This window comes from Balaenoptera musculus, chromosome 7 (genome assembly GCF_009873245.2).
Source record: "Balaenoptera musculus isolate JJ_BM4_2016_0621 chromosome 7, mBalMus1.pri.v3, whole genome shotgun sequence".
NCBI lineage: Eukaryota > Metazoa > Chordata > Mammalia > Artiodactyla > Balaenopteridae > Balaenoptera > Balaenoptera musculus.
In genome coordinates, this window is record NC_045791.1 from 78,705,183 (window position 1) to 78,732,479 (window position 27,297).

At 37.0% G+C, this 27,297-nt stretch overlaps 2 protein-coding genes and 1 non-coding gene across 9 annotated transcripts in view; 2 read left to right on the plus strand and 1 right to left on the minus strand.

Annotated features, from left to right (window-relative positions):
• FAM126B (family with sequence similarity 126 member B) overlaps nucleotides 1-27,297 on the minus strand; it is a 77,542-nt gene that overhangs the window by 10,985 nt on the left and 39,260 nt on the right. For 4 of the 7 annotated variants that reach the window (XM_036857843.1, XM_036857845.1, XM_036857842.1 and 1 more), the window contains 7 exons: nucleotides 24,801-24,881; nucleotides 23,382-23,497; nucleotides 16,300-16,395; nucleotides 13,729-13,845; nucleotides 4,765-4,852; nucleotides 1,792-1,951; nucleotides 891-1,058 (listed from right to left, as the gene is read on the minus strand). In XM_036857843.1, coding sequence (XP_036713738.1) covers nucleotides 891-1,058; nucleotides 1,792-1,951; nucleotides 4,765-4,852; nucleotides 13,729-13,845; nucleotides 16,300-16,395; nucleotides 23,382-23,497; nucleotides 24,801-24,881 — 826 coding nt within the window. The remainder of the gene's footprint in view (nucleotides 1-890; nucleotides 1,059-1,791; nucleotides 1,952-4,764; nucleotides 4,853-13,728; nucleotides 13,846-16,299; nucleotides 16,396-23,381; nucleotides 23,498-24,800; nucleotides 24,882-27,297) is intronic. The other 3 variants (XM_036857847.1, XM_036857849.1, XM_036857846.1) reach the window with 1 other exon arrangement.
• On the plus strand, nucleotides 12,100-12,567 carry LOC118898044 (RING finger protein 122-like). The gene has a single exon (XM_036857850.1). The coding sequence runs from the start codon at nucleotides 12,100-12,102 to the stop codon at nucleotides 12,565-12,567; it is 468 nt and encodes a 155-aa protein (XP_036713745.1).
• On the plus strand, nucleotides 25,250-25,356 carry LOC118898625. Its single transcript, XR_005020769.1, has one exon. It is a non-coding gene; the product is annotated as a U6 spliceosomal RNA (small nuclear RNA).

Consider the following 27,297-nt stretch of genomic DNA (forward strand, 5'->3'; position numbering starts at 1 on the left):
CTTCTATGGCATCACATGTAAAACTGCAAATATATACTTTCCTATCACAGAGAAGTATTCTTTTCCAGATAGTGGTCGTGGGTGTGGTGGCAGGGGAGGGGTAAAAAAAATTCTCATTTGAGATACCCACACTGTAGAAACAAGGATCTGCTAGGATTTATAACCTCTAAATAATACATTTCAATTCTGTTTGGGAGCTTTATAAGGTAATCATTATTTACAATAAATGATAAAATGTAGTGTGCACCAGGACAGCACATTTATAGAGGAAAGATGTCAGTAGTTCACTAGTTAGACCCAGGCAACCTGACTCAAAGATGATAAAAAGCCAATCAATACTTGTTTATTCTGTCAAAGAGATAAGAAATTCTTGTTAATTGACCACCCTGGGACTATAGACAAATCAGCCGGCTCCACTTTAGTCCAGTTTCTCAAAGATAATGTATTAATGCTTTACAACTCTCCTCACATATTTTCAAAAGAATACATTACTATATAAATGAAATTGATGCATACTGACTAATAAGGCTCATGTCCATTGGGTGCATTTTTCCTTTCCTGATGTTAGAATAAACATGCTCAGTAATGAAAAAATCCCAAGCATTTGCAGACCTTTTGGAGACAGGCCTCTCCCTTGTTAGTAGCCATGCCAAGCTGTTCTTTAATTACACAGGGATGCAGACTCCAGGCCAGCACAAATGGTAACTAAAGATTGTACCTGACCTGGTGCTAGCCATATGGGGGGGTGCACTTTGCAAGGAGGAGCTAATATACCCTGGGGTAGTGGAAACACACACTAGAATGCAAAGATGTTCTGCTTGGGGACAGAGAGCCAGGATCCTTCTCCAGCAACTGCCTCACTGACTTTTGCCTCCTCATCTCTGTCCTACCCTCTGTTGTGGCTGCTGCTGAGTTGGGCTCCGGTGAGCCGTGCTCAGGAGTCCTGCGCACCAGCACCTCCCCCTCTTGCACACGTTTGATCCCTAGGTCAGTGGAGCCGTGTTGGATCGGGGAGCCAGGAATACTCGAGTCAGCCTCGTTTGAGAAGTCAAAGCCATCTGGGATTCAACATATAAAATTTTAGTGCTTTTGTGCTGCTCTATTCTTTTCTGAGCATTTTGACCCAGGCAGATAAGAGAATGTATATATGGATATGATATAAACGCAAACATTATTTATATAGTTACATGTGTGTGCACAGCATGCACACACATAAGGCAGCAGATGAATCATGTGAGGTTTGCAAATGAATAGGAGAGAAAAATAGAGATCATTAAAATGGCAATTAATATCTCTTAGGCAAGACAGCTTGACTATTCAAGTACCATACGCCTATGAAATACTGCTGGATTCAGCACTTATATGAAAAGAAAAAGAAAGATAAAAATCAATTCTTTTATGGATAGCTGTATTATACCATTAGTTTGGCCAGTTATATAGTTTTCTCCCACAATTCTCATACAGGCACCTTTTTTCCCAGTATGATAACAGGCTTAAAGAAATTTCTTTCCTATTGCTATTACTAGTTCAAAAAAAGACAAAAATTAACTTGATCTTATTTTCTGTTTTAACATTCATACAGCAGTCTAAATAACACCTTTCTGCTTTATAAAATATATATACATATTTATATTAAAATGAATTCAGGTATTTAAACCATATTTCTAGTGCTATTTTTAACAACTAAACAATTTTACTGTAATTACATAAAGTACTATAATATCATGTGCTAATATAGTCTGTAAAAACTTACTTTAATCCATGAGTGGGCTGTAGGGATTTCGTACTCACCTTCTCTCCTCCATCTATGGCGACGGATTGAAGCTGTTGTAATCGCAGTCCGAGAAATCCTCGGCACTGTTGGAGTGACTTCGACTTTAAGTACTTTCTGGCCTTCTTGTGAAGAATCAGGAGCATCAAATGGTAATGAGTTTTTCATGGCATTGGCAACCTAAAATGATAACATAAGTCTATATATATTTACACCCAATATACAATTTATGCTTATTTTACACTTCATGTTTCCCTACTTTTTAAAATATGTACTTAAAACGTCTATTATAAAATATACAAGTATAATGTGTCAGAAATGTTTGTATCTCCACTGGTCTATATTCTTTTAGGCAGGCTTTAAAATGAGAATTCATTTAAAATAATGTGAGTCACACACCCCATCGATTCCTTGAAGTTGTTGACTTTCAAAGAGAAAAATACATTCCAAAGAAAGAAAAAGTGTTTTTAACATTTGAATCCTGATATGAGAAAATTTAGAATAAGTTTCTGATTATTCAGATGATAAATAACATGCAAAATTTAATCTATAATAAAAAAATTAGCTTTGTTTCCATGAGGAGAAATTTTCCCTAAACACATCTGGCATTTTGTTCCACCACTTTCTGCCCTCCATGGAGGAGAGTGAGATATGTGCCTGGAGAGTAATCACCATTGGCTGCTCCATGTTTCCTGATTGGGTAGTCCTAATCTAGCAAAGACCTTAAGCTAGAGGACCGTTTTCTCCCTCCCTCTCCACTTGGACAGGACAAGTGAAATGCAACAACCTGGATACCTGTGCCTGCTCTGCCAACTCAAACCTTCTCTCCAGTGGGCTGTTCCAACATCCAGATGAAAATGTAGGGAGTGAAGTCTTTCAATCTAGCCTTTATCAGCAATAAAGATGATGCTTGTTTTTCTATCTACCAACTGTTTTATCTATTTATCACCGGGCTCTATTTTTGAATAGAGAAAAGGAGTGTTATTCACTGGGTCCCTTGGAGACCCCTAACAATAAAGGATTATTCTAGAACTACAGATTACTAATCTCTCTACCTATATTGCCTTGGAAATGCCACCTCTAGTTAATTTATAAGACTTACAAGGATAAAAGTATGAATTTAAAGAGTCTGACATGCAAGGTCTTATTATCATGATATAATTTTTTATCTTGTTGTCCATTTGTTTTTTGGTTTTCTTTTTGGCTGCACCGTGCAGCTTGTGGGATCTTAGTTCCCCAACCAGGGGTCAAACCTGGGCCCTTGGCAGTGAGAGTGCGGAACCCTAACCACTGGACCACCAGGGAATTCCCTGTCCATTTGTTTTACAGTAACCTTTAGGTAAAATTAGGGATGTTGACATGAGGAAAAAAATTCAAATATGAAAGAATTAATGTAAATGTTACTTCAATAAATTTATATTTAGCTTAAGATATAAAAAGTGATATGAAGAAAATGGCTTTAAAAATTGTACTCTTGGGCTTCCCTGGTGGCGCAGTGGTTGAGAATCTGCCTGCTAATGCAGGGGACACGGGTTCGAGCCCTGGTCTGGGAAGATCCCACATGCCGCGGAGCAACTAGGCCCGTGAGCCACAACTACTGAGCCTGCGCGTCTGGAGCCTGTGCTCCGCAACAAGAGAGGCCGCGACAGTGAGAGGCCCGTGCACCGTGATGAAGAGTGGCTCCCGCTTGCCGCAACTAGAGAAAGCCCTCGCACAGAAACGAAGACCCAACACAGCCAAAAATAAATAAATTAATTAATTTAAAAAAAAAAAAAAATTGTACTCTTAAATTGCTGCAAGTAAAAATACATAAATAATATTTTTAAAATACCATTATAAAATACTACAAAAAGCTTAGAAAACACAGAAAATTGCAAAGAAATAAAAACTATCCACAGTTGAATCACCTAGACAACTATTAGCATTTGTTTTGTTTCCTTTGTCCTGTCTAGATTTAAAACATAGTTGTATACTGCTTTACCACTTAACACAGCTAGCATGTTCCTTTAATATGAATTTTCAAACATATAATTTCATCAAGTAAATAACATAACTTAATCATTCTCTGCTGTAAAATGTTTAGAGTTCTGATTCTTTTGCAATTAAACTAACATTGATCTAGTGTTCACAATACTTTAAAAAAATTTTTAAGTAGTTTCTTGGGAAATGTTGCTAGACATGGGATAGAGAATACACACACATTACCAAACTGCTTCTGCAAAGGGATGATCAGAGTTGTGTCATACTGTTACTGGTAACATAGAGAATGCCTTCCTTACTCTGCTACTGGATGTTCACGTTTATTTTTTGAATGATCATTTACCCTTTGGAGACATATTTATTTTGTGGAAGAGTATGAAATTTTTATATAGAACAAAATATTAATTGGCTTTTTTGTCATGCCTGTTGATAATATTTTTCTCAATTTGTATACCACATATTAATTTTGGTTTTAAAAAACTGATGGTTTAGGGACTATCCGGTGGTCTAGTGGTTAAGACTCCGCACTTCCATTGCAGGGGGCGTGGGTTCGATCCCTGGTCAGGGAACTAAAATCCCAGATGCTGCACGGTGCAGCCAACAAAACAAAACAAAACAAAACAAACAAACAAACAAAAACTGATGGTTTAGAATTTAGATGTTTATGTAGGAAAAAAAAAATTCAGCCTTTTTTGGTGATGTGCCACCATTACTAAAGCTTAGAAAGTCCTTCCTTCTCTAGAAATTTGAGGAAATATTTATAACTTTTCTTCTTTCTTTTCTTAAAGGATTTTAAGACATTTAATTCTTTAATTTATCTGAACTTTATTTTGATATGTTGTAAGAGGACAGGATCTAAACCAATTTTGTTTTCTCTCCAATTGTTACTATGGAATAAATCTTTTTCCCTCAATGATTTAAAATGCCTCATATATTACATATTGAATTTTAAACTTACTAGTGCCCTTTTCAGGCACAGGAATGTTTAATAAAAACTAAATATAACAACTTACCAATAGCGGTTGAGAAAAGAGTTCTAGCTGAGCTCTATAAATGATGTCATCAAGGACTTCCTGGCCAAGGTCCCACTGTCCATTATACCTATGGAGAAGCAGATTATTTACTATCTTTAGCAAATATCTCTAATTTTCAACAACCATCTTTTCTATTCTTCCAAGTCCTATTATTTTGGTTCTGTAACAAGATTTTCACGTTAATTTTTGCATCCTTTCATTTCTTGGTTACAAAAACAAAATGAAGATTTCAATACTAACATTTAAAATATTTTACAGGACTTCCCTGGAGGCGCAGTGGTTAAGAATCCACCTGCCAATGCAGGGGACATGGGTTTGACCCTGGTCCGGGAAGATTCCACATGCCGCAGAGCAACTAAGCCCGTGTGCCACAGCCACTGAGCCTGTGCTCTAGAGCCCGCAAGCCACAACCACTGAAGCCGTGTGCCACAACTATTGAAGCCCGTGCACCTAGAGCCCGTGCTCCGCAACAAGAGGAGCCACCGCGATGAGAAGCCTGCTGCAACGAAGAGTAGCCCCCACTCGCCACAACTAGAGAAAAGCCCGTGCACAGCAATGAAGACTCAACACAGCCATAAATAAATAAATAAATTAATTAATTAAAAAAAAAGAAAGTCATGAAACTTTCTAAAAATAAAATATTTTACAGATGTCTCTACATATTAATTGGTTTTCATCATGTGTTGATATTTAGGGTAATCTATTTAATGCATTCATGAAAACCGGGGTTATGAACTATGTAGAAAGACATAGAGTTCCATACAGAAAAACTGACAGTTTCTAGTCTTCAATTTAATGACTAGTTATATTTTGGCTATTTTAAAAGTACTGAAAAGACTATGAACAATTATACACCAACAAACTGGACAACCTAGAAAATGGATAAATTCCTAGAAATATACAACCTACCATGACTGAATCATGAAGAAATAAAAATCTGAACAGACCCATCACTGTACCCAGAGGAGATTGAATCGGTAATCAAAAACCTCCCAATAAGCAAAAGTCTGGGACCAGATGGCTTCCTGGGTGAATTATACCAAACATTTAAAGAAATAATACCAATCTTCAAATTCTTCGAAGAGTGAGCACTTCCATATTCATATCATGAGGCCAGCATCCCCCTTATACAAAAATCAGACAAGGACACTATAAGAAAATTACAAGCCAATATGCCTGATGAACATAGTATAAATGCAAAAATCCTCAACAAAATATTAGCAAACTAAATTCAACAATTCACTAAAAGGATCATACACTATGGTCAAGTGGGATTTATCCCTGGGATGCAAGGATGGTTCAATGTCTACAATTTAATCAATCGTGATACACCATATTAACAAAATGAAGGATAAAAATCACACAATCATGTCAATAGATGCAGAAAAAGCATTTGACAAAATTCGAAATCCATTCATGATTAAAAAAACTCTCAAAAAAGTGGGTACAGAGGGGATGTAGCTCAACATAATGAAGGCCATACATGATAAGCCCACAGTCAACAACAAACTTGACAGTGAAAAATGGAAAGCTTTTCCTCTAAGATCAAGAACAAGACAAGGATGCCCACTCTTGCAACTTTTATCCAACATAGTACTGGAAGTTCTAGCAAATCAGAAAAAAAGAAGTGAAACTGTCTCTATTTGCAGATGACATGATATATATACAGTTGACCCTTGAACAACACGGGCTTGAACTGCACAAGACCACTTATACGTGGATTCTTTTCAATAAATACCAACTACAGTAATACACAATCTGTGGTTGGTTGAAGCGTAGATATGGAAGGCTGACTTTAAAGTTATACTCAGATTTTCAACTGTGCAACTGGCACCCCTAACCCTTTTGCTGTTCAAGAGTCAACTGTAGAAAACTCTTAAAACTACACCAAAAAACTGTTAGAATAAACAAATTTGGTAAACTTGTAGGTATAAAAGCAATATACAAAAATCTACTGCATTTCTTTAAACAAAAAAAGAGAATTCCCTGGTGGTCCATGGGTTAAGACTCTATGCTTTCATTACTGAGGGCGTGGGTTCAATCCCTGGTTGATTGAACTAAGATCCCACAAGCCATGGCCAAAAAAAAAAAAATCTACTGCTTTCTATACACTAATAACAAACTATCAGAAAGGGAAATTAAGAAAACAATCCCATTAACAATTTCATTAAAAAATACCTAGTAATAAATTTAACTAAGGAGGTGAAAGACCTGAGCATTGTATACTTATGATTTTCATATAATACCTCAATGACAGAAACTGAAGAACACACAAATAAATAGAAGAATATTCCATGCTCAAGGACTGAAAGAACTAATATTGTTAAAATGTCCATACTACCCAAAGCAATCTACAAATTCAGTGCAATGCCTATCAAAATTCTAGTGACATTTTTCATAGAAATAGAGCAAACAATCCTAGAATTTATATGGAACCACAAAGGACCCTGAATAGCCAAAGCAATCTTGAGAAACAACAAACCTGGAGGCATGATACTTACTAATTTCAAACTGTATCACAAAGCTTTAGGCCTAAAAACACACAGAGATCAATGGAACAGAATGGAGAGCTGAGAAATAAACATATGCATATATAGTCAATTAATTTAAACAAATATGAGAATATAAAATAGGGAATGGATAGTGTCTTTACTAAATGGTGCTGGGCCACCAAACCAGCTTTACAACAAATGCTAAAGGAACTTCTCTAGGCAGGTAACACAAGAGAAGGAAAAGACCTACAAAAACAAACCCAAAACAATTAAGAAAATGGTAATAGGAACATACATAATGATAATTACCTTAAATGTAAATGGATTAAATGCTCCAACCAAAAGCCATAGATTGGCTGAATGGATACAAAAACAAGACCCATATATATGCTGTCTACAAGAGATGCACTTCAGACCTAGGGACACATACAGACTGAAAGCAAGGGGATGGAAAAAGATATTCCATGCAAATGGAAATCAAAAGAAAGCTGGAGTAGCAATTCTCATATCAGACAAAATAGACTTTAAAATAAAGACTATTACAAGAGACAAGGAAGGACACTACATATGATCAAGGGATCAAACCAAGAAGAAAATATAACAATTATAAATATTTATGCACCCAACATAGGAGCACCTCAATACATAAGGCAAATGCTAACAGCCATAAAAGGGGAAATTGACAGTAACACAATCATAGTAGGGGACTTTAACACCTCACTTTCACCAATGGACAGATCATCCAAAATGAAACTAAATAAGGAAACACAAGCTTTAAATGAAACATTAAACAAGATGGACTTAATTGATATTTATAGGACATTCCATCCAAAAACAACAGAATACACTTTCTTCTCAAGTGCTCATGGAACATTCTACAGGATAGATCATATCTTGGGTCACAAATCAAGCCTTGGTAAATTTAAGAAAATTGAAATCATATCAAGTATCTTTTCCGACCACAGTGCTGTAAGACTAGATATCAATTACAGGAAAAAACCTGTAAAAAATACAAACACACGGAGGCTAAACAATATGCCACGAAATAACCAAGAGATCACTGAAGAAATCAAGGAGGAAATAAAAAAATACCTAGAAACAAATGACAATGAAAACACTATGACCCTAAACCAAAAGCAGTTCTAAGAGGGAAGTTTATAGCAATACAATCCTACCTCAAGAAACAAGAAATATCTCAAATAAACAACCTAACCTTACACCTAAAACAATGAGAGAAAGAAGAACAAAAAAACCCAAAGTTAGCAGAAGGAAAGAAATCATAAAGATCAGAACAGAAATAAATGAAAAAGAAATGAAGGAAACAATTGCAAAGATCAATAAAACTAAAAGCTGGTTCTTTGAGAAGATAAACAAAATTGATAAACCATTAGCCAGACTCATCAAGAAAAAAAGGGAGAGGACTCAAATCAACAGAATTAGAAATGAAAAAGGAGAAGTAACAACTGACACTGCAGAAATACAAAGGATCATGAGAGATTACTACAAGCAACTATATGCCAATAAAATGGACAACCTGGAAGAAACGGACAAATTCTTAGAAAAGCACAACCTTTCAAGACTGAACCAGGAAGAAATAGAAAGTATAAACAGACCAATCACAAGCACTGAAACTGAAACTGTGATTAAAAATCTTCCAACAAACAAAAGCCCAGGGCCGGATGGCTTCACAGGCAAATTCTATCAAACATTTAGAGAAGAGCTAACACCTATCCTTCTCAAACTCTTCCAAAATATAGCAGAGGGAGGAACACTCCCAAACTCATTGTACGAGGCCACCAACACCTTAATGCCAAAACCAGACAAAGATGTCACAAAAAAAGAAAACTACAGGCCAATGTCACTGATGAACATAGATGCAAAAATCCTCAACAAAATACTAGCAAACAGAATCCAGCAAAAGGATCATACACCATGATCAAGTGGGGTTTATCCCAGGAATGCAAGGATTCTTCAATATATGCAAATAAATCAATGTGATACACCACATTAACAAATTGAAGAATAAAAACCATATGATAATCTCAATAGATGCAGAGAAAGCTTTCGACAAAATTCAACACCCATTTATGATAAAAACTCCAGAAAGTAGGCATAGAGGGAACCTACCTCAACATAATAAAGGCCGTATATGACAAACCCACAGCCAACATCGTTCTCAATGGTGAAAAACTGAAACCGTTTCCTCTAAGATCAGGAAGAAGACAAAGTTGCCCACACTCACCACTATTATTCAACATAGTTTTGGAAGTTTTAGCCACAGCAATCAGAGAAGAAAAAGAAATAAAAGGAATCCAAATCAGAAAAGAAGTAAAACTGTCACTGTTTGCAGATGACATGATACTATACATAGAGAATCCTAAAGATGCCACCAGAAAACTACTAGAGCTAATCAATGAACTTGGTAAAGTAGCAGGATACAAAATTAATGCACAGAAATCTTGCATTCCTATACACTAATGATGAAAAATCTGAAAGAGAAATTAAGGAAACAATCCCATTTACCACTGCAACAAAAAGAATAAAATACCTAGGAATAAACCTACCTAAGGAGACAAAAGACCTGTATGCAGAAAACTATAAGACACTGATGAAAGAAATTAAGGATGATACAAACAGATGGAGAGGTATACCATGTACTTGGATTGGAAGAATCAACATTGTGAAAATGACTATACTACCCAAAGTAATCTACTGATTCAATGCAATCCCTACCAAACTACCAATGGCATTTTTCACAGAACTAGAACAAAAAATTTCACAATTTGTATGGAAACACAAAAGACCCCGCATAGTCAAAGCAATCTTGAGAAAGAAAAACAGAGCTGGAGGAATCAGGCTCCCTGACTTCAGACTATACTACAAAGCTACAGTAATCAAGACAGCATGGTACTGGCACAAAAACAGAAATATAGATCAATGGAACAGGATAGAAAGCCCAGAGATAAACCCAAGCACATATGGTCACCTTATCTTTGATAAAGGAGGCAAGAATATACAATGAAGAAAAGACAGCCTCTTCAATAAGTGGTGCTGGGAAAACTGGATAGCTACATGTAAAAGAAGGAAATTAGAACACTCCCTTACACCACACACAAAAATAAACTCAAGATGGATTAAAGACCTAAATGTAAGGCCAGACACTATAAACCTCTTAGAAAACATAGGCAGAACACTCTATGAAATAAATCACAGCAAGATCCTTTTCGACCCACCTCCTAGAGAAATGGAAATAAAACCAAAAATAAACAAATGGGACCTAATGAAACTTAAAAGCTTTTGCACAGCAAAGGAAACCATAAACAAGATGAAAAGACAACCCTCAGAATGGGAGAAAATATTTGCAAACGAAGCAACGGACAAAGGATTAATCTCCAAAATATACAAGCAGCTCATGCAGCTCAATATCAAAAAAACAAACAACCCAATCCAAAAATGAGCAGAAGACCTAAACAGACATTTCTCCGAAGAAGATATACAGATTGCCAACAAACACATGAAAGGATGCTCAACATCACTAATCACTAGAGAAATGCAAATCAAAACTACAATGAGGTGTCACCTCACACTGGTCAGAATGGCCATCATCAAAAAATCTACAAACAATAAATGCTGGACAGGGTGTGGAGAAAAGGGAACCAGCAATTCCACTTGTTATATATCTGAAGGAAACTAAATCACTATCTCAAAAAAATGTCTGCACCCCAATGTTCACTGCAGCATATGTACAATAGCCAAGACATGGAGACAATCTAATTGTAAATGGACAGATAGATGGATAAAGAAAATATGGTGTGTGTGTGTATATATGTAATGTATGTGTATATACAGTATGTGTATACATACAATTATACACACATATGTGTAAGTATATGTACGTAAGTGTATACATACACATATATATACACACGCATATATATACACACAATAGGATATTTTTCAGTCATTAAAAAAAAGAAGGAAATCCTGGGACTTCCCTGGTGGTCCAGTGGTTAAGACTCCATGCTTACAATGCAGGGGGCCTGGGTTCAATCCCTGGTTGGGGAACTCCCGCATGCCGTGCAGCACGGCCAAAAAAAAAAAAAAAAAAAGAAAAAAGAAAAAATAAAGGAAGGAAATCCTGTCATTTGTGACAACATGGATGGATCTTGCGGGCATTATGCTAAGTGAAATAAGTCAGACAGAGAAAGACAAATGCTGTATAATCTCATACTTGTGGAATCTAAAACAAAACAAAATAAACCAGTAACTGAACTCATAGATACAGAAAGATTGATGGTTGCCAGAGGCAGGGGCTGGGGGGGTGGGCAAAAATCGTGAAGGTGGTCAAAAGGTACAAGCTTCCAGTTATAAGGTAAAATCCTGGGATATGATGTACAGCATGGTAACTATAGTTAACAATCCAGTATTGTATATTTGAAAGTTGTTGAGAGAGCAGATATTGAAAGTACTCATCAAAAGAAAAATTTGTAACTATGTGTGATGATGGATGTTAACTTGTGGTAATAATTTTGCAATATAACATATATCTAATCATTATGTTGTACACCTTAAACTAATTCAGTCTTACATTTTAATTATATCTCAATAAAACAATTGTCTTTGTTATTATATAGCTTTCAAATAAAATGTGTAATTCATTTTTTAAAAAGTACTAAAAAAGAGAGTTCGACTTGCAGAGGAAGGTGGCTGCCGCGCACCGCATCCACCCCTCCTGCAACCCTTTAAGCCGGTGTGCCCAGCCGGCCTGCCCAACCCGCCGCCTGCGTTTGTTCGCCTGAGGAAGCCAGCCATGAGTTCACTGATGTACCCATTCCAGTGGGGTAATGGGTGTTTCTGCGGCCTGGGACTGGTGAGCACCAACAAGTCCTGCTCGATGCCACCCACCAGTTTCCAAGACCTTCCCCTCAACGTCTACATGGTCATCTTTGGCACAGGCATCTTTGTCTTCATGCTCAGCCTCATCTTCTGCTGTTATTTTATCAGCAAACTCTGGAACCAGGCACAGAGCAAACGATACGGATATAAAGAGGTGGTGCTTAAAGGTGATGCCAAGAAGTTACAGTTATATGGGCAGACCTGTGCAGTCTGTCTGGAAGACTTCAAGGGGAAGGATGAGCAGGGTGTGCTCTCATGCCAACACACCTTTCACCGCAAGTGTCTGGTGAAGTGGCTGGAAGTACGCTATGTCTGCCCCATGTGTAACAAGCCCATTGCTGGTCCCTCAGAGGCCACCCAGAGCATCGGGATCCTACTGGATGAGCCGGTGTGAGTGCTGCCTCCATACCAAGGCCTGGAGAAGATCTCTAGCCTCATGGGTGCCTGGTCCTTCCGCAAAGCCGCAGTGAACAAGACTGTTGGGTGGTGATAGGCATGCTCACCTGGAGGGGTGGGGGTGCAGGGCTGGTCTTCCAGCATCAGGGTGAGACTAGACTTGCCCACCTCTCTGCTTCCTGAAGCCTTCTTCCCTGCTACTCAGTTTTGATGGACTTGCCCATCAGGACCACTGTATCCTGGTACTGGACTATCTGCCTGCCTTGTCCCTGCTCTGGGAAAAGAAATCCATTCCTATTTGGCCAAGAACTTAGAGCACACTCCCTTGAGGGTTCCGCTGAGGAGGACAAGCTGCCCTGACCTAGAAGAAGGGATGAGATGGGCTCTGCCCGACCTGTGACCTCCCCGCCCTCTCCCCACTCCTTCCAGAGGAAGGTTAGAAGGGAAGGAAGGAAAGATGGAGGAACCAAGTGCCTCCAGTGGAAGCCAGGGAGGCTCTGTAGGAAATCGGGAAGAGCAGGGATGAACAGAAGAAAAGTCAATGTTTACATGGGACCTATGGAAACAAAGGCTGGCTGGCTGGCCTGCTGACTACAGCAGGGTGGAGGGCAGCCCCCTCCCCCTCCTAGATCTGAGGTGCTATCCATTCCCTGTTCTTTGGTTGATCTCAGAGCTTCCTATTATGCGTTGGGGTTTGAGTATCCACCACCCCAGAGGAAGGGCTTGGTCTACACCCAAATGGATTCCCAGGGTTTTTTCTAAAGGAGCAAAAAGGGGCCTGGGGATGGGGGTATCTGAATATTAAGGTCGCAGTGGACACCCTCTTCCCCTCTGTAAACAGTATTTTTATACTTCACCCTCACCATCTCAGGCTTTATACATGGAATCCCCCAAATGGAAGGGGTAGGGGTTTTCTGTTCCTCCCCCAAGTGGGTGAGGGTGGGAAAAAGGTATGTATTTAAAGAAAATTAAATTTAATAACAAGTTTCTCTAAAAAAAAAAAAAAAGTACTAAAAGAAATTCATATTAGAAAAACAAGATAATGGGTCCATCATGGAACAAAAAATTCAGTGTTGTGTAACTAATAAGGAAAAAAGAGAAACATTAAGTTTCCAAACACTAGAAAGAATTCACCCAATTTCACAGTACACCTACTTACATGGCATAATAAACTCCTGTGAGAAGCTGCACCATAAATTCAGGATCCAATACTATTCGACCACAGAGTTCTTTCCAGTGTTTTTCATGTTGCCGTGGAAATCCACTCACACAAACCCTAGGAAAATACATTATTTATCACATGTGATTTCCTGATACATTAAATAAAACATTTTTGTTTCCATAAATTCACTTATTCAATTACTCATTTCTCAAATATTTTTTGAGTACTTGCTATGTGTCAGTCACTATCCTGGGCCCATGCATACAGTTGTAAACAGGCAAAAAGATAAAAATAAAATCTGTGCCCTCATAAAACATACATTCTAGTGGACTATATCAATAAAAGTAATAACTTTTTTCAAATAGGTATCTCTTTCATAATCATCCTTCTCCCTCTTCACAAAAGAAATGCATAACTTTTACACATCCCAAATTGAATCAGGATGGAATTAGTGGAAGATACAGAAATCTCAAAACAAATAACCAAAGTATCATAAACAATTCTCTGTTTTCCATCTCATTAAGAGATGCTTCCAGAAAAGTTACGCTTAATAATTATCAAAAACTGTTATGTACTTCTATTATTTTAAGAAATTAATTTATTAGAATAATTGTAATGGTGAGTCCAGAAGAAATTTTTTAGTGTTTCGTGCATTATGGTCTCAGGAAATATTTTTAAATTTTTAATTTACGCATTTTTTTGGTAGCAGAGATGTATAATTAGGTGATCAATAAAAGATCTGTAAGTATAATATGGCATGATATTAGGATAAAATTATGTGGATAAAGTGGAACAGAAATTCAATTTTAAGGAGAAAAAGAATGTTAGACTATTAAAGAAAAGCTTGTTCATTTATTCCATACATGGGATGATGGTGGATATCAATCAGATCACTGTGTATTTACATTATATACATTTAAAATAGTGATCAACAATTATTTGTTTTATTATGTCAATATTTACATACTGGAAATCATATAATTTACAACTACTTAAAACAGAATAAAAAATTTAAATGTTAACTTAAAAGTGTACAAAGGCTACACAGTTTTTCGAAATTCTTTAGGGGATATGTGAATAAAAGTCTGAGGACTACTATACTCTATCATCACTTTTGTTATTAAGAAACTCTATTTCATGCCACAGTAACATTACCAATTAGAGATACGGCAGATTTGTTTTAATGAGCCAAAAAATAGTCATTTATAAATAAATTTATCTGTAGATAGGCAGCAAGTGCTTAAACAAAACAGTATACTCTCTTGATAACAGTATCTAGGTTAGAGACAAGAATTTTGTTAGTCATTCATCATGTTATTATAGGCAAGTGAACTTTAAGATATTCTATAAATCAACCTCACAGCTAATTTAGATCGGCCTTCCTCCATTTAGCAAAACTGAGTTTTGGTCTCTTCCCAATAATACAACAGCATGAACTTGTGCAAAGCATCTGCAGTGGGCAGACTCTTTGGGGGTGAGGTCAGGGGCCCTGATCCCTATGATCCCTCCTTCCTGGTATTCACACACCCTTGTGTCATCCTCTCCTCTTGAGTGTGGGTGGAACCTGTGATTTGCTTGTAACAAGGCAAAGGTAATAGGATTCTCATGCGTACACGTACACATTATATATTATGTAAGAGGAACTGACCACTGTCCTTCAGCAGACAGTCAACAAGAAATTGAAGCCCGTCCTACAACTATAGGAACTGAATTTTGCCAAGAGAAGTGTATAACTCCTCAAATGAACCTCAGATAAGACTGCAACTCCAGCCAACATCTTAACTGCAGCTTGTAATACCCTAAGCAGAGGGCCCACCTAAATGATACCTAGACTCCTAACCCCAGGAAACTGAAATAATAAATGCATGCTATTTTAAGGTACTAAATCCATGGTGTAATTTGTTATGAGGCAATAGAAAAACTAATATAGCATTTAACTTTTGTGGGGGCTTAGTTTCCTCAAATAAAAATCAACTGGGCAGGATAAACTGAGTGTTCCTTCTATAATTAAAATTCTGCTCCTCTGTCTCCAAACTCATTTATATTACTTAATTTTTTTTCAACAGTTGAAATTTAAAATTTCAGCTCAGGTCTGTCCAAATTATTAGAAATTCTGATTTAGTAAAGATTAGAATATACAAATACAAATGAGACATACACATAATTGATGTCACTGCTAATCTTATCCAAAGCAGACAGTTATTTGTGAGATATATAAAGGAAAAAATTCATGTTTCTTACAACTTTCTCTACATAGAGGACTATTTATTCAAATCACTTAAAGTGATTTATAAAAATTGGCATCCAGGCAGTGACTAGGTTTATCACTAAACCACCCTAAACCTAAAACATCTTGGCTTAGCTCAATGTTGAGCTAGAAAATGCTTCTTTTATAACTGAAATATTTTCAAGAAATCATGATGCATGAGGGATGATAAGGATTCCTATAGGAATGTAAGTTCCCTGAGTTTTGTTTACTGCTATATCACCAGAAGTTAGAACAGGGCCTACCAGAGAGAATGTGCTCAGTAAATATGTGTGAAGGTTAATGATAATTATTCTTCTTACCTGGAGCCCATTCGGCAAAGAGACTGGTAAGATGAAGCAGGCATATATACAATAGCAGAATTATAACATAACATGAGGAAACTCAGGACTTCAAACCTAGAAAAAACAAAAACAAGGAAAAAGGATTACAATTATTTCTACTTAGAGACTGTAGTAAATGATTTCTTTCTTTGATGGTTATAACAGCAATGCCTTAATATTGACCTTCATAATTTCTCAATCAGATTACTGTAATATCCTCCTCAATAATTTCCCTATTTCCATTTGCGTTATTAAAGGTCACAGCTCTTGCTGCCATCTATATTTTCTTCCTCAGAAATACCCCCATCATGCTTGAACAGATGACTCCTCTATGCTACATTAATCCACTATTCCTATTGACTGCATGATAAAGCCCAAACTCATCATGGCATACAAAGTCCTTTAAAATCCACCCTCAACCTACCTCTCCAACCCTACTTCCCTCTACTGCCTACCACATACACCACACTACATCAGTCTTATACCATTCCATGAATATGCCATAACCTTTCATAATTCCTTGCTTTTATGGATGCACCCTTTTTTATTAGAACATACTTTTCACTTGGGAAACTCCTGCTAAGGTTTCAAATCCTGGCTCAAACTTTAATCTCAGATATAAAGCCATTCTTAATTCTTCTAACTAAAACAAACAAACACTGTTCCCTTTATCTGTGTAGCTCTAATACAGCATTTATCCCACTAAATCAACTCTGTCTTTACCTCTGTTTTATCTATTTAGTAATAAGCAACTTTAGGACACAGACCCTGATTTATTCATCTTTAACTCTAGTGTCCAGCATAGTGTTTAATACATTATTACTGCTCAATTAATTTTTATTGCATGAATAAATGAATGCTTTCCTAATCTTTATGATCACTAAGAAAGTGGCTCCTAAGCCTGGATGCACATTACAGTTATTTAAGGACATTTTGGAATAATATATTCCTGTGTCTCAACCCAGATTGACCCAATTAGAATCTCTGAGGGCAGGACCCAGGAACGCTGTATGTCTAAAAAGCTTCCCATAGGTGGTGAAGAGTATATGGAAACTCACTGTACTATTTTTGAAACATTTTTTGTAAGTCAGAAATTATTTCAAAATGAAAAGGTAAAAAGTGAGTTGAAAGTCTGACGTGGAAGCAGGCACATCTTCAGATCCTTTCTCCTTCTCTATGCTGCTAGGTTTATTGAAGATTTATTTTCTGAAATTGAAGATTTATTTTCTGAAAGGATAAAAGACAAATTTCTACCTGGGAACCACCAGGCACAATTATGATTTGGGGTCAGGGAGGGCGGTAGGGGAGGAAGGGAAGATACTGAAAATAGAAAACTTAAGTGAAATAGGTCTTATTGGATATTGAGACCTCAAGTTCTCCTTCCCCATGTGGTCATCAGAATGCTAGCAGCAAGCCTTCTGGTTAAGAGACTGGAAGAATTTTCTTTGGGGAATTTGACCACCCTAAGAGAAAAGACTTAAAGATATGGACTTGGGAAGTTCCCCAGCTGGATGGCCCAGTGAGAAGTTGTGAAGTTCACCGTCAATTAGCCCTACCAACATGGCCATAGCTTGTCATTTGTTTTATTCCCCTACTTTTAAACATAAGCGGGAAAAAAGGATTACCAGACACCTGAGGAACTTCACTAACATGAAAATGAGATCAAAATAAAGAAATGGGGGGTGGCGGGGGCACAATTTGGAGGACACAGAGAACATAAAAGAGGAAAATATAAAGCAAATTATCATTAATATTCTAAAAGATGAGATGTTGTTTAAAAAAATAAAAAAACCAAAAACACCAAACAGGATCTATTTTAAAAGACCATTCTGAAAACAAGAACACCTTTTAGATATACAAAATATGATGACAGAAATTAAAAACTCAAGAAAAGGATTGGTGGATGAAGTTGAGGAAATACCACAGAAAGTGAAGCAAAAGGAAAAAGATATGGCAAATGGGAGAGGAAAGAGGACCAAAATAGGAGTTCCCACATTCAAACAATAAAAGCTCCAGAAGAAAGATAATTAAAGGCAAGATAGATAAAAGACAAATAGTAAAAGACCAGATAAAATGGGGAGCCTAAACTAATTAACAAAAATAATTCAAGAAAACTCCCAGTCTGAAGGACATGAGTTTCCAAATAGAAAAGGTCCACGTAGTGCTCAGCACAAAGGAGGAAATAAACCCACACCAAGAAACACAACCATGGAATTTCAGAGTACTAGGAACAAAGAATGAGGATATAGGGTGCAGGAAACAGTGGATCCATCCACACAGGAAAAAGACAAAGAGAATTCCCAGGATAAGAGTGAGGGGAGATCCCAAGACAATGTGTACACCAGGCAAAGAGGGCAACACAGTCCAGATTGGAGTAAGTCAAAAGGTTCTGGGAAGATAAAACTGAGAAAATAACTGGTGTAAATGAAGTCTTGGAAGGCTATGTAGAAAACTGATAGAAAATTTGCAGGGTTGAATTACAAAGCACATAGTAAACAAAGAAAACAAAAGGCCAATGATGAACTTCAAGGAAAACAAAAAGATATGCAGGAAAGGAAAAGTAATAAACTAATCACAAAGCTCAGCCTGAATGGCTCTGATGAACAATGATCATTCATAATAATGAGAAATCTAAATAATGAGTTCCCCAGAATTACAACATAAGATAGGACAATGAGAGAGGTAACAACCTAAATTTTTATCTTTCCTAGAGATAAGTTATTAGATAATGCCCCAAAGTGAAAAATTAAAAAGCAGTAAATTACTCAAAGAAGTGGAGGTAAATATTAAAAGCAAGATTTCTCAACCTCAGCACTATCGGCATTTTGGGCTAGGTAAGTGTTTGCTGTGGGGGGCTGGCCCAGGCATGGTAGGATGTTGAGCAGCATCCCTGACCTTTACACTTGAGATCCCTGTAGCAGTCCTCCCTCCCACTCAGTTGTAACAACAAAACAAGTCTCCAGACATTGCCAAATGTTCCCTGGGGGGCAGAAGTGCACTGGCTGAAAACCACTGGTTAAAAGTTGTTACATCTGGGAAGGGAGAAGTGGAAGGGAGAGGGAGCTGGAGATTGCAGTTCTCTTAATAAGCTCTGTAGGACTAATGCATATTTAACCGAAAAAAAAGGGTGTGTGTGTGTGTGTGTGTGTGTGTGTGTGTGTGTATTACTGATACAGTCGGCTATACAAAAAAGTAAAATATACAGCAAAGACAAAACAATAGCACAATAATTAGATACCAATTGTCATACCCAATAGGATGGATATAATCAAAAAGATGGAAAATAAGTATTGGTGAGGATGTTGAGAAACTGGAACTATCATACACTGCTGGTGGGAATGCAAAATGGTACACCACTCTGGAAAACAATATGACAGTTCCTCAGAAAGTTAAGTATTAAGTTAAATACCATATAGGGACTTCCCTGGTGGTCCAGTGGTTAAGACACCGCACTTCCACTGAAGGGGGCACGGGTTCGATCCCTGGTCAGGGAAGTTCCTCATGCCGTGTGTGGTGCAGCCAAAAAATAAAAATCAAATAAAAATCAAATAAAGTAAAATAAAATGAAATAAATACCATATAACCCAGCAATTCTACTAGGTATATGCTCAAAAGAACTGAAAATGTTTACACAAAAACTTGTAAACAAACAAATGTTGACAGCAGTATTATTCATAAATATTCCAAAACTGGAAATAACCCAAATATTCATCAATTGATGGATGGATGGATAAACAAAATGCATATTGTCATAATGGAATATTATTCAGTCATACAAAGGAACTATACACTACCACATAAACGAACCTTGAAAACACGTTAAGTAAAAGAAACCAGACACAACAAAAGGCCACATACTGTATAATTCCACTTATATGAAATGTCTAAAATAGACAAAACCATAGAGATAGAAAGTGAGATACATGGTGGCCAAGGGCTGGGGAGAAAGGAAAGGGGAGTTTCTTTTTAGTGTGATGAAAACATCCTGGAATTAGCTAGTGGTAGTGGATGCACAAGCTTGTGAATACACTAAATATCACTGAATTGTATACTTTAAAGGGGTGAATTTTATGGTATGTGAATTATATCTTAATTTAAAATAAATTTAAAAGTCAGTAATTAACTTAAAATGCGCAAGTATAAAACACAGTGCAGTTTCCTCAATATTTAAAAAACTCTCGGGGAATTCCCTGGCGGTCCAGTGGTTAAGATTCTGTGCTTCCACTACAGAGGGCACGGGTTCAATCCCTGGTTGGGGAACTAAGATCCTGCAAGCCTCTCGGTGCAAACAAACAAACAAAATAAATAAATAAATAAATAAATAAATCCCTTGCCAATCACTAGAAAAAAAATACACAGTTCAATGAGAAATATGGACATAGGACATGAATATGCAGTTCACAGGTCAAGAAAAATACTTAATGAATTAACATATTAAAAGCATTCAAGCCTAGTCATAATTAAGGGAATGCTAAGTAAAATAATGTGACATCAATTTTTAATGTTCAGATTGGCAAAGATTAAAAAATTTGAAAATATCCAGTACTGGGGGTTAGTATGAGGAAAGAGGCACTCTCAAACTACTCGTAGGAGATTCAATTAGTCCATCGGTTTTGGGGAGGGTAATTTGGCAATACTGACTCAAACTGAAAAAGCAGACGTTCTTTAGCACAGCAATTTCACTGTTAGGAATTTATTTTACAGATACTTCAGTGCTCCCATGCAAATATTTATACAAAAAATATTGTGTTCCTTATAAGATTGTTTAAAAAAACTGGAAAAAATCTAAATTTTAGTCAGAATGAGACTGGTTAAAAACTGATAGTATGGGCACTTCCCTGGTGGCCCAGTGGTTAAGACTGCGCTTCCACTGAAGGGGGTGCGGGCTCAATCCCTGGTGGGGAAACTAAAATCCCACATGCCATGTGGCATGGCAAAAAAAAAAAAAAAAAAAAGCAAGTTGTACAACAACATGTACCAATGAATCCAGTGTGTATGGGTCTGCAAGTGTTTAAGGTTGAATATATGCTTTTGCATGCATGAAAATTTTCTGGAAGGACACATAAAAAACTGCTAATAATTTAACTACTGAGAGTAGAAATGGGTGGTTAGAGGGAAGAGGACATATACTTTTCTCTTTGTACTCTTGTCTATTTTTACTTTATACTCTTCTATTTTAAATGTACCATAAGTATATATTGTTATACTTTAAAAAATTAAAATGAGAAAACAAAAAAGGAATCAGGTAACCAGATGATTTTTATGCAAACTAGTCTGCAAACAGTACTTATGAACCACTGTTCTAATATACATTTTCTATTATTAAATGATTTGAGTACCCGAACATAACTGTATAGAAAAAAATTAAGTTGTTACTTTAAGTTGGGATAAGGCCTTCTCCAGGTGTTATACAGCACCCTGATGGCTAATAAAGAACAATCACTAAAGCTGAATTCCAATGTGTTAGGAAACAAGGAAAGCCACTGTGTTTTCTATCATATGTGTAATATTGGAAAGACCCTTAAGAAGAACTGGAATTCTAGACTGAAGCACTTGATCAAACGTCAATAATTTAGAAATCTGCTTGATCCTATAGTCCTTCCATAACTCTAATATTATAACCAATAAGATAAGAGTACTACTTTACTATGAACATAAAATATTATATAACAAATAACAGTATCGGGACTTCCTCAGTGGTCCAGTGGCTAAGACTCCACACTCCCAATGCAGGGGGCCTGGGTTTGATCCCTAGTCAGGGAACTAATCCCACATGCCACAACTAAGAGTTCACATGCCGCGACTAAAGATCCCCGCGTGCCGCGACGAAGATCCCGAAGATCCCGAAGATCCCGAAGATCCCGCAGGCCTCAACTAAGACCTGGTACAGCCAAATAAATAAATAAATAAACATTTTGTAAAAAAGAATAATAATAATACTATCACTAACATATATTATGTTCCAGGCACTGTGCTAAGCATGTTTTAAGCATCATCTCATTTATTTCTCACAATAACCATGCAGGGCAATGTATGGTAAAAAATTTGGCCTTGCCCAAAGAAAGTTTTAGCCTTTGCCCTCAGCTTCTGGGAAGTAACCTATGTCATACCTGATAAGTTGTTTAGAGTGGGGGCTGGTGACACAGGCTCTCTTTGTTGGTAATGGCTAGATTGAAAGGCTATAAGACTGCGATGATTGATAGGATTAAGGTGAAAGTTTGGGTGAACTTTATGTGAAGTGACTGTGTCTCATTTACCTGAATGCATTATGGGAACAGATACTGTGTCTGTGTCTGAGGAACACTTCCCCTATCTAGTATTGTAAAACAGAAGGCCTGTAAATCCATCCATCCTTCCTCTAATATTAATTGAACATGCTAAACTGGGATCAATAAGATTGCCCAAGCCTACAAGGTCATTAATTTGCTGAACAATAGCCCTGTGTGGAATACAGACTTGAGCTTATGGCAGAAGCCAGTAAGTGCCACCTAGCAACAACTTCTGGGATTTGGGACCAGAAAATTTCTATCTGAGAGACAACCTGCTTACCAATGGGTACGAAGTGAGACTGCCCCCATGACTGAAACATAAAATAATCCTAAAATCTGAAATACCCATAATATCTTGGGTGATGTCAGAAAAACACCAGAAGATTTCCATAGTAAGTGCCAGAAGAGTCCCATTATAAGTGCCAGAAGAGTTCCATAATAAGGTGCAAATGGTTTGTGCAGAAACATGTTACCAAGGGAATGGAAAGAAGTACTTATAGTACTCATAAGCAGGGAGGCAGGAAACCTCTTTTTCCCTAGGGCCAACTTTGGCACCACCTGACAATCTGCCAGATCCTACCTATCACCTAGATGGGCCCCTGTGAACAACTCTCTATTGATCAACAAAGAGCTGCTAGGTTTATGGATGAGTATTTCACTGCAATGATGTATTTCACTAGTATGACATATTTAACTTTTGCCTCTTCTCACACCAAACCTGAACCAAAATAATTGTAGATAACTATTAAGCATAAATTAACAATTTTTACTGTCTACAGTTTTGACCATTACCGGTTTTGTGCAGTGAATGTTTCCCTCTGCGGATGAAGATCACTGTAAACAACCCTGATGAGATCATGCTGACACAATGCCCCTTCTGTCAAAGCCATGGATCCAATTGTTGAGGGCTACAAAAACAAGGTAAAGTATGAGACTGTGTCTCTAAAATGAAGTAAAAATCTATATCATGTGAGGATATTTAATTCTGTCTCATCAAAAGACAGTTTCAGACCATTTCTTCCGTTTCAAAACCTCTTCCATTTTTCTATTATATACATTCTACAGCTCCTTTTAAAAAATATTTAGACATTATATAAAACTAAAAATACACTGCTTTGTTTTTTGAAATATTATGGAATGAATCTATATTTAGGACAGAATAAGAAAAGTTGCTGAAAAGAATAAAGGCTACAAATGCATCAACTTTAATTTGTTTGTTTCCAGAACTCAGAGCACTCTTGGGGACTATGCATTCAAACCTGGAGGTCTTTCTAACTTCAGGAAGGTTGGTGCTCTCATTAATCTCATTCCACACTGAAGAAAGCAAGGTGCAGAGAGTTATAATTATGGAACACAAACAAGAATACTATGATCAAATGTCTCTTTAATAGTGATATAATTGATTTCATGTTTCTAAAGTTAGAAGAACCATCCATTTGTAAACTTTTCACTACCCTCCATTTTATTTTATAACTTGATACATGGAACACAGTTAAAATCTATTACTCAGAAATGTTCTATGCTAAAATCAGCCCTGGTTAAATAGGAGGCATTCTATTTTCAACACAAAACAAAGTCCCAGGGGAATTAATTAAGAAAATAAATAGCTGCATAGAGCTATGAGGCAACTGGATACTGTTTGTTGCTAAGAAAATGGATTTAAATTTTTAGACTACTGGTAAAGTTTCTTTAAGCACTTTCCTCACAAGTTTATGCACTGAAGGCCACTATAGACAAGAAGCTTGATTCAAAGCCTATATCCTTAAAGAGAGCAGGCAGAAGGAGTTCAGCTCAACAGGAGTCATCTACCTATATAATTATCAGTGTTCTCACAATCTTCAACCAAATAAATATAAGCAAAAATCAGAAGTGTAATTATTTTCCTAAAAAATAATAAAAATAAATCAATCTAACATAGATGATTTCTAATTAATACAGAAGACAAAAAAATTAAAAGAATATTTTTGAAAGAAAAGACCAAAAATGATACTGGTAGAAGAATGAAAAAGAAATAAACCAGAACTAGAGGAAAATTTTCCATTAATTACATTCTGTCTCCCTTGACAACAGCTCAGCTTTATATCACTAATAACAAACATCTCCATTAAGAAACAAATCAGTAAAGATGTGTTAGGAATATTTATCTCTAGTAAGAAATTGACTTTTACTCAACATAATTTTTAAAAATTCTACCTTTGCAGTCTTACTTACCTCATGGTATATTGAAGGCTTGGATAAGGAAGGGATAGTAAAAGACAGAACTTTATTGTTCCCATCTTTATCAGCAATTTCCTATGGTTAAAAAAAAATGCAGAGATAATAAAATAATCACAGGACTATATTAAAAGAAATAATAACTGCTTTCTTAACAAATATATCACTGGCAACTGAGGAGAATGTTTAGATATAGTAATACATAAAAATATTATTACCCTAGTGTATCTTTTCTAACCTATTAGCAGATTTGTACACTTAGGTAGTTGAGTTATCCTTTGAGAGACACTGAAAGATATAATACTACAATCAATCAAATACACCATGACAACAAAAACATGAAGTAGGCACACAAATTTCATGATAAGTTTACATACAGGCTAGGGAGATTACAAGTGATCAGATCTTTTAGTTGAAACATGACTGAGTTTAAAAGATTAAAATCACTGCTCGCTTCGGCAGCACATATACTAAAACTGTAATGATACAGAGAAGATTAGCATGGCCCCTGCACAAGGATGACATGCAAATTCGTGAAGTGTTCCATATTTTTGGAATGGGAGAAAATATTTGCAAATGATGCGACAGACAAGGGCTTAATCTCCAAAATATACAAACAGCTCATACAACTCAAAACAAAAAAAACAATCAACCCAATCGAAAAACGTGTAGAAGACCTTAATAGACACTTCTCCAAAGAAGACATACAGATGGCCAGTAGGCACATGAAAAGATGCTCAACATCATTAATTAGTAGAGAAATGCAAATCAAAACTACGAGATACCACCTCAGACTGGTCGGAATAGCCATCATTAAAAAGTCTATAAATAACAAATGCTGGAGAGGGTATGGAGAAAAGGGAACCCTCCTACACTGTTGGTGGGAATGTAAGTTGGTATAGCCACCATGGAAAACAGTATGGAGGTTCCTCAGAAAGCGAAAGGTAGAATCACCACATAAAAATTAAAATTAAAGGTTTTAGCCAAGAAACCCACACTTATTAAAATATGAAAAACAGGGCTTCCCTGGTGGCACAGTGGTGGTTAAGAATCTGCCTGCCAATGCAGGGGACACAGGTTCGAGCCCTGGTCAGGGAAGATCCCACATGCCACGGAGCAATTAAGCCCGTGAGCCACAACTACTGAAGCCTGTGCACCTACAGCCCGTGCTCCGCAACAGAAGCCACCACAATGTGAAGCCCGCACACCTCAACGAAGAGTAGCCCCTGCTCACCGCAACTAGAGAAAGCACGCGCACAGCAAAAATAAAATAAATAAATTCATTAAAAAAAATGGAAAACACTGTTGTAACACAGGATGAATCTTAACTAAAAGAAAATCTTACAATTATTCAGCAATAAATTAATGACCTGAAATAAGCAACATATTAACATAATTAATAGTAGTCCAAGTGATTAATCATAAGTTCATACTTAAGTGGTTTTTACTGACTACAAAACCATTCCTGTGATTTTTAAAAGCACTTTATCTTTCACTGGAAAGGTCAACAGCATCTATTTCTACAGTCTCTGGCACGCCAATCTTCTACAGGTATCAATAAAAATCTGCCTACAGACTTCCCTGGTGGTGCAGTGGTTGGGAATCCACCTGCCAATGCAGGGGACACGGGTTCGAGCCCTGGTCCGGGAAGATCCCACGTGCCATGGAGCAACTAAGCTGGTGCGCCACAACTACTGAGCCTGCGCTCTAGAGCCCATGAGCCACAACTACTGAGTCCACGCACCGCAAATACTGAAGCCCACATGCCTAGAGCCCATGCTCCACAGCAAGAGAAGCCACCGTAATGAGAAGTCCGCGCACCACCAACGAAGAGTAGCCCCCGCTCGCCGCAACTAGAGAAAGTCTGCTGGCAGCAAGGAAGACCCAGTGCAGCACCCCCCCCCCAAAAAAATAGATATGAGATCCTATTAAATAAAATAATAAAAGATCTAATAAGGTTTAAAAAAAAAAAAAACTGCCTACAGACGCCAGCAATTAGAGAGGGGAAATGCTCCTCCTGCATCACTCCTTTTCTCTACTGTCTTTAGTCTGTTTCTTTTAAAACTCATATTAGTATACATAACTGGCATAAAATCCAGACAGAGAAGACTGCCCTAGAAGGAAGGTAGTCAGAGAGAGACTGAGTAGTTGCACAGCATAAGAGGAAGAAACAACAGGAAAAAAAAACAACCATCATCACCAAGACACAAACCCAAAAGAACTTCCCTATAGGGCTAGTTTTGGGGTTTCATATGTCATAGGAGAGTACCAATTACATGTGAACAATGGCCATACCTCTAATTTTGGCAGGAAAATGGTTTAAAAATCCCTAGAAAGATCATTTAACTACTCTGTAGGCAAAATAGTTACCACCACATCTGGGCCACTGTGCCTCAGAGAACATCTATGCTAAGATGAATGGGCCTGATTTAAGTTAGGCAATAAAATTTTAATTTTTATTCCTAAATTTCAAACTAAGCCAAATACTTTTTAT

Bases quoted from the DNA above. Each gene is read 5' to 3' on its own strand.
- LOC118898044 (XM_036857850.1), top strand. From the start codon at position 12,100: ATGTACCCATTCCAGTGGGGTAATGGGTGTTTCTGCGGCCTGGGACTG.